Source organism: Paramormyrops kingsleyae, chromosome 12, assembly GCF_048594095.1.
Source record: "Paramormyrops kingsleyae isolate MSU_618 chromosome 12, PKINGS_0.4, whole genome shotgun sequence".
NCBI classification, from domain to species: domain Eukaryota; kingdom Metazoa; phylum Chordata; class Actinopteri; order Osteoglossiformes; family Mormyridae; genus Paramormyrops; species Paramormyrops kingsleyae.
The window spans coordinates 6937020-6955585 of record NC_132808.1 but is presented as its reverse complement, the minus strand read 5'-3'; the positions used below and the strand labels follow the sequence as shown (position 1 = coordinate 6955585).

The window sequence follows — 18566 nt, the reverse complement described above, 5'->3', positions numbered from 1 at the left end:
ATCATTTATATTTTTGATGCATGCATCTTTGATCGCTGTGAACAAAAATGTTATACCTGCAGGCATTGGTGAGTCATGATTATCACATGACTGCTCCGTGTGGGATGAGGGAACATGCTGTAATGACACGTGATCAGGAGGAAAAAAGTAAGCTAACTATACAAAGGCCCAGCTGGACTGGTGAGAAGAGGAGGGAGAGGAAGCAGGACGAGTGGAAACCTCCATGATGGAGCTCTTTGTATTTTTGCACTGATAACAGTTATATGTCAGCTTTTTAGCTTTTATTTCTTGATTTTGGCTTTTCATTTCCATTAGTCCTATGATGTCATGTTCAGCTCTGCCACACCAGTCTAATCGACCAAACAGTTTAATGTCTGTTTAGTGTTACTGCCCCCAGTAACCTTGCATTTGTGTGTTTGTGTTGTCTTGCAGGCCCTCTCGAGTCTCACTGATGCTTTTGACGTTAGTCTGCCTTTTTTACTTGCTTAATTACTTTTCTGACGTCAAGACTGACTCAAAACTGCATGCCTGGGTCGTGGATCCCAGCCACAGAAAGGTAGGGCAGCCAGTTCATGATTCTTTGTGTGATTTACCAGAGAAGGGGGGGCTTTATTGTTGTACAAACATTAACATTTTGCACAGGCTAGGGGCAGGATTCAGACCCCCAGCCTTGGTGGTGTACGGTAACCTTCCTACCCAATGAGCCACAGTGCAGCTCACGTTTTTTTTTCTCTTTTTTCATCTCAAAAATGATGTGATGACATACGGTGTCACGTCATGGCAAACAATCTTTCAGCTGATGGTGTGATGCCTGTTTGCCTTTAGATGCACGTCTTCCAGGGTTTTAATCCCACTCTACATTGTTGGTGCTGTTTGGGCTTAGCTCTGAATGATCCCCCCCCAGTGTCCTTGGACTCTGAGATCAGGCCAGCAGCTGCATAAAATTCCCATTGGTTTAATTTCTGCATTTTTGTAATGCTATTAATATCTGCATGACCACAAACAAAAAAAAAAACAAATTTTTGATGTCTGACAGCAGTGTTAGAATAGCGCTCGCTTTGTGAAATCCACCTTGGGCAGCATGGTGGTCAGAGCCACATGACACAGGGCTTGGGAAACAAACGGGAGCTTAATTTGGAGTAAAGAGTTTTATAGTACAGGTGGGGGCAGGGAGCTGCAGCGGCAGTGAAAACTGATATTCAGGTCGCAGCAGAGTATTGGCTACTGACCATGTGGTCAGGCCTGGGGAGAGAGCAGAGGGCTTCTGCTTTAGCTGCAGGCCGCAGGGACTGGTCACATGATCTGGCCGATCCCAGTATAGCCGTATCTTTCACCACAACATTCTACTCTTATTTTCCCTATGGAGCTAAATCAGGGACAGTGGTTTTGCTGATTTGAAAAAAGAATTGAAACTGGAAGTTCAAGCTTTGATGTTGAATACAAATTAAACTAAAAATAAGTGATTGAAAGTTTCTTTTGGTTTAAAAATAACTTTGATTCAGTTCTAGATTTTTAAAAATGTTTTCACTTTCACTGTCATATTTTAATATTTGAGGTCTTATTTTTCAGTTGCATTTTTTTAATTTTCGGATTCAGATCTTATTTTTTATATATAGTAGTACTGTGTGTGTATATATATATAGACTGTATGTACATATAGTATTGTAGTACTGTAATATATATATAATACACACACATACACAGACACACACACATACACACATATGGTATATATCAATTAGTACAGACTCACGCAGGAAATCTTACGGCAAATCTATATTATTCCATTATAAACCCAAAATTAGCTATGTCAAAAGTGCATTTACATGGTTAAATACAAAAGCAGACTATTTACAACGTAAGAACTGTTACATATGTGTGCAGACATCTCGAATTGAAAATCTCAATCTGGCCAGCTGGCCGAAGTTCTCTGTCACGTGACAAAAAATATTGTCAAAAAGTTTATGGGGGGCTGGGCTCTAAGGAGCTTGTAGTGTATTACTGTGTTTCTGAGTAAATGTGTGAATGTGCCCTGTAATGGACTGGCATCCTGTCCAAGGGGCACCCCAGCCTTGTGCCCTGTGCTGCACTGAAGATGTTTACTACCTCTTTGCCACAAACAGAGCAAATATTCACTGTTTCTTCTCCATTTGTCCTGTCAGCTCATGCACCAACATACCCAGAGCATATTAACCAGGCAGTGCAGACCACAGTTCGTCAGAAACGCCATCAAAACCAGGCTGAACAGCTCCTGGCGTGTGACTGACCATTTCCTTTGGAGAGACACTGTACTGACAGAAGACATGTTTCAGTATCCGCCACCGTTCGGCTTGCGGGACATGCGTGGCAAACTGACAGACATCCTCAACCTGCTGCCCACCCCTGCAGCCCAGGTGCATCTTGAGAAGGCCTGTCAGCGATGTGTGGTGGTTGGGAATGGAGGGATCCTCCGTGGAATGGAGCTGGGCCCTCTCATCGATCAGTTTGACGTGATCATCAGGTCTGTCTCCATTCACTGGACTCGTAGCTATTCTGAAGGGGTATTGGATCCTTTAACACGCAAATCAGGGGTGTAATGGTACATAAAATTCGCAGTTCAGTGAACAATTCAGTTTTGGGTTCATGGTTCAGGGCAGTTGCAGTACAACAGGGAAAACAGAATTTGTTTTGAAATTATTTTTTAAAACTAATAGTTCTGAACAGGTATAAATCTAACAAAAGGCAATGTGTTTCTCGACATGTCAGAATAAAAAAACCTAAGAAATTAAATTAAAAAATCCAAAATAAGACTGCATCTTAACAAACGATAATTTCTTGTCATATCGGCGTGAATGTACATAAAATATGTACGCATTCATGCTGTTACAACAATCGATTGCCGCAAATATCGCTTTTAAAGGTGAATGCCTACTTGTGTTCCAGTTATGTCAATCCTTGGTTATAATACAACAATATAATATAGAATATAAAACATTACAAAATGATGCAATACTAAAACACTATGGGGCTAAACCAGGGACAGTTGTTTTTCCAATTTGATAAAAGAATTGAAACTGAAACTTCAAGTTTTGATGTTGATCACAACAGGACAACAATGTATTCAAACTAAAAATAAGTCACCAGAGGTGCACATTTTTACAATGGCTGTTATGAGCAGTAGTGTTTTTTCGTGATCTCCTCGTGTATCATGGATTTTCCTCCAGGGACTCCTGTTTCCTCTCTGTCCAAAGATATGTAGTCAGGTTTATTGGTGTCTCTGAGCTGCCCATAATCTGTGATGGACTGGCACTGTGTACTGGGTGTCTGCTATTCTGTGCCCTGTGCTTCCTGGCTTACTGTCATTGTGTCCTGGTATAGGGCTTAAAGGAGATATTAACACTCCTTATTAATAACCGAGATATTTACACCACCTCCACAAAACAAGCACTTTCCTGTATTAATAAGGTGTTAGTATTCAAAGACCTCCTGTGTGAACTGTCAGCTTGACCCTGTACCCACTACTCTAGCTAAAACCTGTCTCCCCTCCCTGGCCTCCCTCATTACCACCATTATCTACTCTTCCCTTAATACTGGAATTGTCCCTCCATCACTCAAAACCGTTCCGTTACTCTGTAACGCTTCCGTTACTCCAATTCTTAAAAAAAAAACAGGTGCAGATCCCTATAACTTCGATAATCTTCGTCCTATATCAAACCTCCCTTTTATTTCAAAAGTTCTTGAGAAAGTCGTTGCCTCCCAGCTTCTCAAACACCTCAGTAACCATAACCTCTATGAACAATTCCAGTCTGGTTTTCACCCCATCCATAGTACAGAAACAGCATTACTAAAAATCACCAATGACCTCCTGATAGCAACTGATTCTGGTCGTCTCACCATTCTCATCCTCCTGGATCTGAGCGCAGCCTTTGACACTATTTCTCACAATACTCTTCTGAATAGATTATCATCCATTGGCATCAGTCATACTCCCCTTGCTTGGTTCACCTCATATCTCTCTGGCTGCACTCAGTTTATCCAACTCAAATCTCATTAATTCCTCACGTTCATTCCTCGTTTCAGCCGGTGTTCCCCAGGGTTCAGTATTGGGGCCCCTTTTATTCATTATTTACATGCTACCACTCGGGCATATATTTAGGAAATTTAATATCAATTTTCACTGTTACGTTGATGACACCCAACTCTATATTTCCTCCAATCCTAGCTGCTCCTTTCCACTCTCTTCCCTCTCAGACTGTCTAATGGAGTTTAAATCATGGTTCTCCTCCAACTTTCTCAAACTCAATAGCAATAAAACTGAAGTTCTACTCGTTGGTACAACTTCCACTCTAACTAAATCCCACAGTTTCTCCATCAACATTGATAATTCCGCTATCCACCCCTCCACCCAGCTTAAGAGTCTGGGCGTCATCCTTGATAGTACTCTTTCATTTCAGTCACACATTAATCATATGACCCGGTCCACATATTTCCATCTGCGCAACATAAGCCGACTCCATCCCTTCCTCACTCCCCATGCTGCTGCCATTCTTGTCCATAGCCTCGTCACTTCTAGGATTGATTTTGGTCTCCCCAACAAGTCCCTCCATAAACTCTAACTCCTTCAGAACGCTGCAGCTCAAGTCGTAACTGGCACCCCCCCCCCAGGGAACATATCACCCCAGTCCTTTAACAGCTTCACTGGTTTCCCATAGAAACTAGAATAGTTTTTAAAAGTGCTTCTCACTTTTAAATGCATTTACAATCTCACCCCTCCCTATCTATGTGGCCTGTGTCACATCGCCACTCCCTCCCGCTCTCTCAGATCATCATCTGCCACCCATCTAATTGTTCCCTCTTCCCGCCTCATCACCATGAGAAGCTTTCAGTTGCTCTGCTCCCCGACTCTGGAACTCACTTCCGCCTGTTATCAGAAATATTGACTCTTTTCCATTATTTAAATCAAAATTCAAAACCCATCTGTTTAAATTGGCTTACTCGTTTTAACCCAATTGTTGTCTATTATGTACATATTATTACATAACTCCTTTTTTAATTATTTGTTTTTATTGTTTGTCTTCTATGTGTTATGTAAGATGACCTTGGGTTTTAGAAAGGGGCCCACAAATAAAATGTATTATTAGTACTATTATTATTTCTGGTCACAACTAGTCACTCACTGTAGAAGTCAAGTGAAGTCATCTCAGTAATGTACAACACACAGCGAAATGTTCCTGTTGAAGTCATGACAGGACAGACATTGCAGTGCTAAAGTCATGGAATAATTTACTAAAAAGTCTTGTACAATTATTAATAATAAGGGAGACATAGGGAAGACTACTTGCTACAGTATATTCACTACCTAACATAACAAACATTGCATATTAGACAAACAATGAACTAGCATTCGATGTAACACTGGGACTACATAACACTGGAAGCTCTCTGTGTTGATTTTTGTGTTGAACGGGTCAGCGGCAGGTGTTGTAATCAATACCCAGCAATTAAATTAAGCAGGTGTTTCATATGTAACACCTGTAACATTTTAAATGTACATGACGTCAAAGCCTTGCCTCAGTTAATGCATGGTGTTTTTATTTTCAGTCACAGAAATGTTTTCAGACATGTTTTTCTTTAATTTGCTAATAATCTTGTTGATTTTTCTCTGCTCTGTGAAATGTTTACCTCCAGGACTATACTTTTAAGAGCTGGAAATCACAGCCGTGCTCCTCTCAAGTAGGCCACTTAAACTGGTGGCAAAACTTGTGGAAACACCTAGCATTTTTGGTATTACGTTTAAAAAATGACTACACAAATATTGGCGGTAATGTTTATAAACAATCAAAGAATGTTTACAAGTATCATAGAATGGATGACTAAATAAGTAAATGGAGTAACTGAAATAAAGTTCTGCAATCTCTGACAATTGGAAGTATATCCACACTTTTTTCACCACTCGTGTAGTACTTTCAACAGTTGATCAAATTTACGTTCTGATAAGCACCACTGACACTGGACTCTCTGGTCTCCAAGGCTGAACAGTGGTCCCATGCAAGGCTTTTGTAGAGATGTGGGCAACCGTACCTCCATCAGGATGAGTTATCCAGAAGGCAGCCCCAAGAAGTGGGAAGACCCAGACCCCAGGCTGCTCTTTGTGGCGGTGGTCTTCAAATCAGTGGATTTCAGTTGGCTGAAGGCCATGATTACCAAGAAGCAAGTGGTAAGTTCTCCTCGGCCATATTAATTAGCTTATTATACACATTTGATTTATTATTAATTTGATTTTATCCGATCGGTTCACACACTGAGTGTTGACACTCTGGAAGATGTCAGCTGCAACATTTTCAACAACGTGTCAGCTGCTATATTTTCTAAAATAAGCAATGAAAACGTGATGCAGTAATGAACTGAGAACCCCACCCCCTGGTCTATCACGATCAACCAGATGGCGACCACTGGACCATACAAGTGTATTACAGAGGATGGGTCTTTGGGTTAAACCTGCAGATATGCTTCACAGTTCCACAGACGTGTATCTGGTGCAGTACAGTGAAACAATTTTCCCAACTTTACACATAAACAGTCATCAATGCCTTCCGTTGGGTCTATTATTAAATTACGGTAGCGTGAAATTTATATTGAATTCAAAAGCTTCACTTGTGTCTTGACTTAGAAAATAAAAGAGAAACGTGTAAGAAAGCATTCAGGGTACTATGGTGTAGTGATGGGGGAAAGTGTGTACCCCTACATCTCTACCTTCCATCTTAGCGTTCACAGTGCAGGTTCCTGGTGCCACCCTCTCCCTTTTCTTTCTTCTTCAGCGTTCAAGGCTGGAATGCCATTTGTTCTCCTGATGAACTTAATCTAATCACCTAATCACCTTAATCACTGTTTTGTGACGAGCATTACAGGAAGGCTGTATTTTATTGCTCGTCTGATTACGCTGATGTTTCGAACCTCCAGTCTTTTTGGGACTGGCTGTTCTTTTGGCAGAAGGTGCCTGACAGAATTCCCCTGGAGCTATCACAGTTCCGGATCCTGAACCCGGATGTCGTCAGGGAGACCGCGCTAGACCTGCTGCACCTGCCCACCCCCCAGTCCCACATATGGGGATGGGACAAGGTGAGAGATCCTTTTCACAGCTTCAGAAAGTTTAGCTGCTCTCTCAGGTAAGTGGGAGGGATTTACTCCAAAATTTCAGGATATTCCCCCAGCACTACAATGAGAAAACAAGAAATATGCATGTGGTGTCACTTTATAGGGGTATATGAAACCCTAAACGTTCCAGTCAAGTGACATTTTAACAATTAATGCTGCGCAGTTATGCAGGTTCTAAATAAAATATTAAGCGTTCTACTTTAATCTCTTAGACTTCATTTGTGATGTGTCCTTGCCAAACTGTAAGTGGGTCTCTATATTTTAAGGTCTCAGTGGGAGGCCCATGCCTGGGTACAATTACCTATTGACACAGCAAAACTTTTTAAACCTCAGGCAGAACTGAAAGCCGCTCGCCACCTGATATCGTCATACAATTATCTCTTTTAACTCAGCCATTTGGCTGTTAAGCAGTACTCTGCTGTAGTACAAATTATAGTGGATAAGGGGTGTAGGGGGATCTGCATGTTGAAGGTTTCCTCAAAACAGGGGCCATTCTTTTCTGGAAGGAGTAGAAAGTGGTATAAGATGTAAACACACTGTAGATGAAACAATGGCACACTTTATCACCACTACTCATTTGCTATTTTTTGTAATAGTAGTTTATTTTCTGTTATTCATTGTTCGGTCTTATCGTTTAGTGTTAATGTCTTGCGTAATTCATTGTTTGATGTTATTTATCGTTCAGTGTTTTCCATTTCATGCTATTTTTTCTTCATTGGTAGTTCATTGTTGTTTTGTGTTGTTTACTGTTCAGTGAAGCCTCGCTTTGTGTTGTTCAGTGTAATTGTTTGGAGCTATTGCCTTGTACTATTGTTTAGTGATGTTTATTGTTCAGTATTAGTTTAACGTTATTTTGTGTTACTGTTGAGTGTTGTCTCTCATTTTGTAGTATTGTTATGTGTTATCACAATATTCATTTCTTTGTGTTATTTGTTGTGTCCATTATAAGTGAGACACATGAGTGAACATCTCATTCTGGAAAACAGGAAAACACTGAAATGTGAGGATCCTTTATCCTCCTCCAGTCTAGGTGGCTAACCTGATTAGCCAGTAGCCCTCCAGGTCTACACTTGCAGAGTTCTGAACTATGGCTAAATAAACTCTCCATGTGAAGCATTATGAAAAGGTCTCTGCCCGCTATAGGCATCACATGTGAAGATGGGTACTCAGGAAAGTACAAACTATATCCAAACCCATCCCATATGCTGTTGCTTTTTAGTAGAGCATGAAGCACTACACATGGATTTTATTGCTTTGAAGTTGTGTAAATTTTATCTTTTGTCGTGTTTTAATTACACATGAGTTAACAAAACGGTAAACAAAAGGGTAATGATGTCCTCACATGTAGGTCTTAATCTGTACCAGTAAGGTCTAGGTTTGAAGTAATAATAAATACTATTCTTTTGTCTCGGATGGCTAAAGTTTCACATTTGGTCTGTCTTGAAAATATATGCAAAGGTCATTTCTGATAGTCACACATACAAGTCACATCCTTATCACACACTATGCAAATAATTTTCTTAAATGTAAAAGAGACAGTGTAAATTCGTATAGTACAGTAGTGTGTCACTCTCCATGCCTGATAAGGAATTATTATGATATAAAGTTATTGTAAGGAACAATGTTTGTATTTGTTTCTGGTGAGACAAAGTTTAGTCTAATGAATGATTACAGTACCTATTACAGCTATGAATGATGACCTTTGTGTGTCTGCAGAATGTGCCCACCCTGGGCGTGACCGCCCTCAATCTGGCCAGTTACCTTTGTGACGAGGTAAGCCTGGCTGGCTTTGGATACGACCTCACGCAGAAGGGGATGCCGCTGCATTACTACGACAGCCTGCCCATGACCACCATGTTGATGCAGACCATGCATGATGTGGCCCAGGAGACTGCCCTGCTGAAAGGGCTGGTGCAGGAGGGGGTCATATCCGACCTCACGGGGGCAGTGCACTGCAGCTTCTGCTCCAGCTGATGGGAATTACTGGGAGCACTAGGTTTGGAATTGGGAGACTCAACCAAAGGGAGCCTTCAGTACTGAAGGAGTCACCTGAAAAAAATCATCATTTTATCGTCCCACTGTTTCCATTTTTTAACAGTCTTATATCTGTTTTAATTGTTTCATCTCCTGTAATGTTTTCAAAAGGTTTTTTTAAGACTGAAGTGCCAAACATCATGCTTATTGAATTGAAACAGAGTAGGGAAAACTTGAAGAGCCATTTCCCCCGCTCTGTATGCACACTTAACAGGTCCCTGGGTTAACAATGTATGACTTATGGACAACTTGTACTTACGAGCATGGTTACGACAGTTACTATTAACAGATATACAGGAATACATATATTAATGTATGCAATGTAATATGCACTGTGGCGCAAAGCATGCTGGAAACAGCATAATTAGTCCTGCTGACCAACAGCATCACACTTACGTCAGCCAATCATGAGGTGTGTCCAAATTCGGCGGCTGGGTCCTACCTATGATGCGGCTTCCGTAGACCTCGTCCTTCGAATGCCACGAAGACCGCGAAGGCCGGAAGACAATGGCTGTGAAATTGGACGGTCTAGCCTTCAAATCTTTACCTCGTAGCTCCTAATGCCCCCACCGCCTAGCAACCGTGAGGGTACATTCCCACAAGTGGCAGCCAATTGCGTCGTATCCCGAGCAAGAAGCAATGTGATTGGCTAAAGGTTGCTATGCCAGCGGTGAACATATCAAGTGGACAAACTTGAAAATGATGGAACCTAAACTATTTAACATTTGCACTGCTAGATTTAGTTACATTTAAGAGTGTATTCTGCCTCTTCCGCAGCTACTGTCATTTTTTTTTAAACAATCCCAAGATTCAATTATGGGATAGGGCGGGCTGTGAAGGATCCACCCAGCCCATCCTTCAAAAACTGGGAAACGAAGGATGCATTTGTGGGCCGCATCTGGAGGAGCCTTGGACAGCCTTTGTCGCGTTGCTGTGACGTAATCAGTCTACGAATGCGTCCTAAGTAGGACCCGACCCCTGGATTTGGACTCACCAATGGACAGTGTGCAGGATTATAACAAAAGAAGAAGTTGGCCACGGGGACCCACCACACTGTGGTGATTACGTACGTGTCTTGCCAAAATATCCTCGATTTTGTCTGAAGTATACAGCCAGCTTAAGTGTTAACATTTAATCATGATCTTTTTTATTATTTAAACTCTTTTAAGAAGTTTCTTTAATGTTTTTTACAATACTGTATTCCTATACACAGATTCTTTCCCTATCTCTCTTCAGTACAGTATCACGTGGTTACATTTATTAAGAACATAAGAAATTTACAAACGAGAGGGGGCCATTCGGCCCATCAAGCTAGTTTGGGGAGAACTTAACTAATAGCTCAGAGCTGTTAAAATCTTATCTAGCTCTGATTTAAAGGAACCCAGGGTTTTAGCTTCCGCTACACTAGCTAGACTATTCCATACTCTAACTACATGCTGTGTAAAGAAGTGCTTCCTCAAATTTGTTTTAAAATGTTCTCCCGCTATTTTCCACTTATGGCCACAAGTTCTAGTATTTAAACTAATATTGAAATAGCCATTTGGCTGAACAGCATCCAGACCTGTTAGAATCTTATAGACATGGATCATGTCCCCCCTTAGTCTCCTTTGCTCGAGGCTAAACAAATTCAGCTCAGCTAATCTCTCCTCATAAGACATTCCTCTAAGACCAGGAATCATTCTCGTAGCCCTCCGTTGTACCTTTTCTAAGGCAGCAATGTCCTTCTTAAGGTATGGTGACCAAACCTGCACACAATATTCTAGGTGGGGTCTTACCAAGGAATTATATAAATGTAACATCACCTCCCTTGACTTAAACTCCACACACCTAGAGATACTGTATAACCCAACATTCTATTGGCCTTTTTTATTGCTTCCCCACACTGGCGAGAGTGGGACATGGAAGCATCAACATACACACCGAGATCTTTCTCGTAATCAGCTACCTTTATTTCAGTGGAACCCATAAAATATCTGTACTTGTATATTGTATATATTATATGTATGTATAATGTATATTTCTGCTCCCTGCATGGATTACCTTACATTTATCTGTGTTAAATTTCATCTGCCAAGTATCAGCCCAGTCGCTAATTAAATCCAGATCCCGTTGTAGCCTCTCTGCTGCTAGATCAGTATCTGCTACACCACCCACCTTGGTGTCGTCTGCAAATTTAACCAGTTTACTGTATGTATTGGTGTCAGTATCATTAATGTAAATTAGGAACATTAGTGGTCCTAAAATTGAGCCCTGTGGTACTCCACTATGAAAGCAGGCCCACTGTGACATTGTGCCTCTAATAACTACTCGCTGCTTCCTGTCAGTTAACCAGTTTTCGATCCAAGCTGCCACAGTTCCTAAAATCCCTGCAGCTTTGAGCTTTAGCAAGAGCCGTTTGTGGGGGACAACATCAAAGGACTTCTGGAAATCTAAGTAGATCACATTTTTTGTTTTCAATTTCACTTGTAGCTTCCTCAAAGCACTCAAGTAGATTCGTTAAACAGGATCTACCTCTCCTAAATCCATGTTGGCTATCCCTCAGAATGTTATTTGAATCCAGGTAATCTGCCATTTTCACTTGGATTATAGCTTACATTACCTTTCCAGTTATGCTAGTTAAACTGATTGGCCTATAGTTTGCTGGATTACTTCTATCCCCTTTTTTGAATATGGGTGTTATATTAACATGCTTCCAATCTGAAGGTACCACACCCGCAGATAACCATTTCCGGAATATTAAAATTAAAGGTTGGCTAATAATATCCCTCATTTCTTTTAAAACTATAGGTAAGATGCCATCAGGGCCCTGCAATTTATTTATTTTGAGCTTAGCTAGGCTTAGTACCACATCAGCCTCAGTTATACATATATTGGTCATAGACAACGCTGAATTCGTACTAATTGGTGGTAAGTTACTCGTGTTCTCTACTGTGAACACCCGTGAAAAATAATCATTAAACTCATTTACTATATCAATTTCATTTTCAATTATAAGGCCCTTACTATCCTGCAAATTAGTGATTTCAGCTTTTAGAGCTCTTTTGGAGTTAAAATATTGGAAGAAACTTTTATTGTCATCCTTAGCCTCCAATGCAATTTTTTTTTCTGCATCCCTCTTGGACAGTCTAATGTTATTTTTTAACTCTACCTGTAGACTTAGATACTCCTGCTTAATTTTGAAATCATTAGTCATTTTCCAATTGTGGAACAGAGCCCTTTTTCTCCTGACTTTATTCTTAATTTCCTTAGTAAACCACCTTGGTTGTCGTTTCCTAGATTTAGTTTTGCTGGAAACAGGTATGAAGTCCTCTTGCACTTGCAACAACGTGCTTTTAAAAAATTCCCATACCTCTTCAACTGTTTTGCTGTTTAACTCCATCCAGTTTACAGTTTCTAGTTTCAGTCTCATACCATTAAAGTTAGCCTTCTTAACATTGTATACTTTTAATTTCAACTTTGCTCTTCGGACACTAAAATTAACCTCGAATTTAACCATGTTATGATCACTACCGTCCAAAGTTCTAAAACCTCTAATATTCCAATCCTATCCTGGTTATTAGAGAAAACAAGATCAAGAAGGGCTTCTCCCCTGGTAGGGGTATTAACAAACTGAGTAAAAAAATCCACCATCTCAAGTTCATTTACAGAAGAGCCAGAGACTGTGTCCCACTGTATCCCAGGTAAATTAAAATCACCCATAACAACCACATCATTTTTATTACTCATAATCCTGATATCATCATATAACATTCTGCTTTCCTCTGCAGCTACATTAGGTGCTCTATAACAAACCCAGACAATTAGGCCATTTGAGTCTTTAGCATCAAGTTCTATCCATACAGCTTCTGTACTTTTATTTTTATGAGTGAGCTCCCTTGCCTGCAAGTTTTCTTTTACGTATACTGCAACACCACCTCCCTTCTTGCCTATCCGGTCTCTACGGAACAACGTATAACCATCCATATTATATTCCTCACCATCATTGTCACTCATCCATGTTTCAGTTATTCCTATAATGTTGTAAGTGTCCGATGAAATTGAAGCATCTAAATCATTAATTTTGTTAATTTTGTTTCTAATTGTTGTAGTATTATTATTATTTATTATGTACCGTATTATTGTGTTAAAGATGCTTTAGTGTATTTGGAAGTGTTTCTTGAGTGTTTTATATACATTGAAAGGTAAAATGTATACTGTATACTAAGACAAACATTTGACTAACTGATGCTAAATAAGAACCATATGTACCTGTTCTGACTTACCTACAAATTTGACTTATGGACAAACTTAAGGACGGATTTTGCTCGTAACACAGGGACTGCCTGTACATTATTTGAGACACTGATCTTGAAGAAATAAACACACAAAACAAGAACTCAGCAACTGACAAGAAAATAAAGTAAATGTACAATCTCTAATAATGTCATAATTTATAAGGTTTTGTTGCCTGACCCGCATAAACCTCCACTTCTGTCTAGTGAGAAAAGGGCTTTTTTCTTATTCTTTACCTGTTTATTATCGGTCTACATATATTCATTTTCATTATTTAGCTTTTTTAATTGTAAAATAGATTGGCTACTTTTCTTAAGTAAACTTGGCATTTAATTCTTTGTTTTAATAATTGTTTTGTATTTGTGCTTATTGTCTGTTTATGTTAAAAAGTTTAATTTTGACATTCTTAGTCCTCACACACAGTAACTTGCCAAGAACCAAAAGCCATGGGTTGAATTGCTGTTTCAGGTAATGTAAGCTGCGAGGTCAGGCTTCCATGAATCTTAATATATTATACAGCAGCAACAGTATGTTAATAAGGACTGTGCACTGTATTGTGTATGGCCCCCTCATACCACCAAAACAGCTCTGACCTTTACATGAGCATGAGCTCCACAAGACCTGTGCTGTCCTTTGGTATCTGGCACCAAGACATTATCAGCACATCCTTTAAGACAGTGGTTATCAACCTTTTTGGCTTCACAATTCAATTTTTACCATGCCAGCTCAGTCGCGACCCTATATCAAATATAGGTTTAAATTAAAGCTATGATCAAGCATGAAGTGCATTCTGCAATTTACACCAGTCAATGCCTATCACACAGATCTGATTGGATGTGCCAGTGAATTCTTAATTAACCATCTGTGGTTTGGCGTCTTGGATTGGTTGATTGTTCACTAGTTTTGCGTTAACCATTGGATGACTCAAGACCTGTTTAGGCTAATTCTAGGATTGGGGCTGGGAAATCTGATCAGGGATCAGTATAGGACAGGGGTGGCCAATATTATCCACAAAGGGCCGGTGTGTATGCGGGTTTTCACTGCAACTCCCTAATTAGATTACAGTGGTAGTGGTGGCTTAATGGTTAGAGAAGCGCACTCGTAATCAGAAGATTGCAGGTTCAAATCCCCGACCAGCAAAAACACCACTGAGGTACCCTGAGCAAGATACCGCCCCCAAGCACTGCTCCCCGGGCACTGAATTAGCTGCCCCCTGCTACAGTATGTCACGAAAGTCACATATGGGTTAAATGCAGAGGACACATTTCATTGTTGTGCACTGTGTGCTGTGGTGTATCAACAATGATATTTAAAATAAAAATTAGAGGACTGATTGGCTGAAGAGTCCTCACACCTAAAGGTCATCCCAAAAACCTGCACGCACACTGGCCCTTTGCAGATAAGATTGTCCACCCCTGGTATAGGAGCTTGCTGGTTTTAAAATGCTCTGTCTCACTACCCTTTCAGAACTGGCCAAAAACCATGGGTTGAATTGCTGTTTCAGGTAATGTAAGCTATGAGGTGGGGCTTCCATGAATCAGACTTGATTGTCTGGGGAATTTGGAGGCCAAGTAAACTCTTTATGTTCTTCAAACCATTCCTGAACAGCCTTAGCAGTGTGGCAGGGTACATTATCCTACTGAAAGAGGCCACTGCCATTGGGGGATACTGTTGCCATGGAGGGGAGCACATCCACATGAATACCAAGACTCAAGGTTACCCAGCAGAACATTGCCCAGAGCATCACACTGCCTCTGTCGGTTTGCCGTCTTCCCAAAGTGCATCCTGGTGCTATCTACTCCTCAGGTAAATGACGCACATGCACCTGGGCGTCCACATGATGTAACAGAAAACATGACTCATCACAACAGGCCACCTTTTTCCGTTGCTCCATGGTCCAGTTCTCATGTGCCCATTGTAGGTGCTTTCGGCGGTATAGAGGGGTTAGCTTGGACACTCCAGCCGGTCTGTGGCTACACAGCCCTATACACAGCAAGCTGTGATGCACTGTGTGTTCTGACAGCTTTCTATCACAGCCAGCATTAACTTGTTCAGCAATTTGTGCTACAGCAGTTCTCCTGTAGGATCAGATGAGAGGGGTTTAGCCTTTGCTCCCCACACACATTAGTCAGCCAGTTCACCAGTTGGCCTTCCTTGGACCACTTTTAGTAGGTATTGACCTTCATAGCAGGAACACCCCACAAGACCTACCATTTTAGAGATTCTCTCTCCCAGTCGTCTAGCTGTCACCATTTGGCTTTTTCAGAGTCACTCAGATCCTTACATTTGCCCATTTTTCCTGCTTTCAACACATCAACTTAAAGAACAGACTGTTCACTTGCCTAGTATATAATGGCACGATTAACAGGTGCCATTTTAACGAGATAATCAGTGTTATTCGCTTTACTTGTCCCTGGTTTGAATGGTATGGCTGATCAGTGTATTTTAACATAACACTCTGAGTACCTTTGTTAAAATAATGTTTTTAGAAATTACCAAAATGCCATAAAACATACAATTGAGTTTAGTTATGCAAACTGGTGATTAACTGGGTGATGTTTCTGACTGTTAGTGACAAGGGTTTTTCACTTCCATTTTGCCTTATTTTTTACTTTTTTTGTGAGTTTTTTTTTATATGTGAACAATTTGTTAATTTTCTTCCCACAAATATTGTACTTAAAAACATAATAATTCAACACTGCGTGAAAAATCCGGCATTCTGATACAGAACTCTGATAAGATTGGGCCTTAGGGTGAGCATATCACAGGCACCTGAGTCATGGATGGACTAAATCAACTGGCCACACAATGCATAAAAATTTCCCTAAAAAGCAGAAGAACTGGTCTCGGTGAAGAGGGGATTCCAATCTATTGCTGCTCTGCCCAACATCATCGGCACAATATACTGCACCTCCATGCACATTAAGGCACCCTCTCCAGATCCATTTCTATATCTGAACCGCAAGCAATGTCCAACTCATCTGAGACTCCCTAAACTACCTTCTGAATGTGATCTCCTGCTTCCCAGGAGGTGCACACGACTCCTGCATTTTTACCAAATGGCTGTGCGCCTTGAACATGAAGCTGTTGGAGAAGCATGGTTCATTGGGAAACAACTTTGAGTAATCATAAATTCCAGCAGGAGTGGGCTTCTATTCCGATAGTGAGATTAAAAGGATGGTGAATGTGTTTGGCCATAGCAGTGGTAAGCTGCTTTACAAATCGAAGAAAGTGTGTATACAAAGAACAGCTGCGAAAGGGTGTTCTACTCTTGCAAAAACATTAGAGATCCTATAGACCAAATTCTATCATCATTGTTTTCTTTCTGTAATCTATGGCTATCTTTTCTTTTTAGGTTTGTAGGATAATCAAAGCCTGCTGTGTCTTGCACAACATCACCATGAAACATGGTGCCCTGAACCCAGTCCTGGGACCCAACAGTGAGAATGAGAAGGTTGATTCCTTGACTCTTGCTGCTATCTTTTAAAGGCCCATGATAGCTCAGGCTCCAGCCCTGCCAGACAGCTAACATTCTGCCTTTCCAAAGGCAGTATCTATTGCCAAGCTGCAGCCATTTAGGGCTGAACTTGGCCCGGTCACATTTGTCAAGCAGCCACCGGACACTCACTGTGGAATGCTACCCTGACTAGGCTTCAGGGATGGGTCCTGGTAACCTGCAAAGCCCGCCTGGTGAAAAATAAATTCATAATCCATACCCACGGTTTAACAATCCATACCCACCCAGTTAACATTAGCTTCCCAGGCTTTCTTGTTAGATGAACTTTGTGTCTCTAGAGACTTCCATTTACTGCATGAGTGATTGTCCAATTATAAAGTGTCAAATAGGGTGAAGACAATTTTGAGTCTAGCAGGTGACCAGATTGTCAAACCTGGGACACTAGGTGCCATTTCATGCACATGTGTACGTAATCCCCACCAGAGTCACAGTGTTAACACTCCCCACACCTGTGTGCACGAATTTCTAAACCATGTGATCGGATTGCAAAACTGTGCGTAGGAATTGCTAAATCGAATTGCTCTCGGTCTGCAAAACTGGGTACAGAGTACGACTTTATTTCTCACCTCAACCCAAGTGGGCTCTATGGTAAACCTATTCTGGGAAGTTTGCTGTGAAGTTTGCATGTGAAACCCTAGCAGGAAATCAGGCTCCGGAAGACATACCTATATGGAACACTGAACCACATTAACCTCTCCACCACATTATGGCTGCAATGATGTGAGAATCAGTGGCCTGGTTCAATGTCCCACAATGCCATGCTGCTCCAAAGCGTCACCTGAGGTTTTATTAGTGTGAAGGAACTCCCTGAACGCCTGTTTTATGGCATTATAACAGGAGCTGTTCTGGGCACGTCCCGCTCTGCAGAGGCCCAGGGGAAATCCCAAGCCTCACTCAAGGGATTATATCTCCCAGCTGGCTTTGGAACATCTTGGAATCACCCTAGAATCTGTGATCTTGTACAGAGAGGTCCGACCTGACTGACTTGCCATTGCAGCTGGCAAGAATGGTGCACATATCAGTTATTTATTGACAGACGTTACCATGGAGAACTCCGGTGCCAGGGAAATGGATCCGCTGATCACCCAGAGCCATCCCGGAAGCCTGTTCTGGTGGTGTGCAAGCAGAGGGATGCACTGCACCCTGGGCCTCTGTTACGGTAATCCAGCTGTTTGCTCACCAACACTGTGATGGACTCACAGGGAGAAATTTCAGATGCAGCAGTAAAGTTCTGGGAGTCATGAGTAAAACATTATTTTAAAAAATCCATTGTGGCAAGAAGCTGCAATGGGATGGGTGAAGCATGCTGCCTTGAGGTCACTCTTTCCAAAGCCTGTCCCAGGAGCCTGAATGCATGCTCCTTCCCAAATCTCTCATTTATGATGCTGTCCTATTGGGCAGAGTAGTGGCTCTGAGACTAGGGATCTGTTCCACTAACTGGACGGTTGCTGATTCAAATCCTGTGAATGGCCTGAGTGATTCTACTCCATTGGGCCCTTGAGCAAGGCCCTTAACCTGCAATTGCTTCATCCTGGGTATGATGTTAATCTACATCCAGCCCTATAAGGAGGTCCTCCAACTTACAGGGAATAACTTGGGGGTTGGTGGC

At 41.3% G+C, this 18566-nt stretch overlaps 1 protein-coding gene across 9 annotated transcripts in view; it reads left to right on the top strand.

The window, feature by feature from the left end:
* st3gal5 (ST3 beta-galactoside alpha-2,3-sialyltransferase 5) overlaps positions 1 to 13789 on the top strand; it is a 28371-nt gene extending 14582 nt beyond the window's left edge. For all 9 annotated transcript variants that reach the window (XM_023800009.2, XM_023800005.2, XM_023800008.2 and 6 more), the window contains 5 exons: positions 433 to 556; positions 2163 to 2500; positions 6010 to 6196; positions 6940 to 7098; positions 8851 to 13789. In XM_023800009.2, the coding sequence (XP_023655777.2) occupies positions 433 to 556; positions 2163 to 2500; positions 6010 to 6196; positions 6940 to 7098; positions 8851 to 9108 (1066 nt within the window). In that variant the 3' untranslated portion in view covers positions 9109 to 13789. The remainder of the gene's footprint in view (positions 1 to 432; positions 557 to 2162; positions 2501 to 6009; positions 6197 to 6939; positions 7099 to 8850) is intronic.
* The last annotated feature ends 4777 nt before the right edge of the window (positions 13790 to 18566 follow it).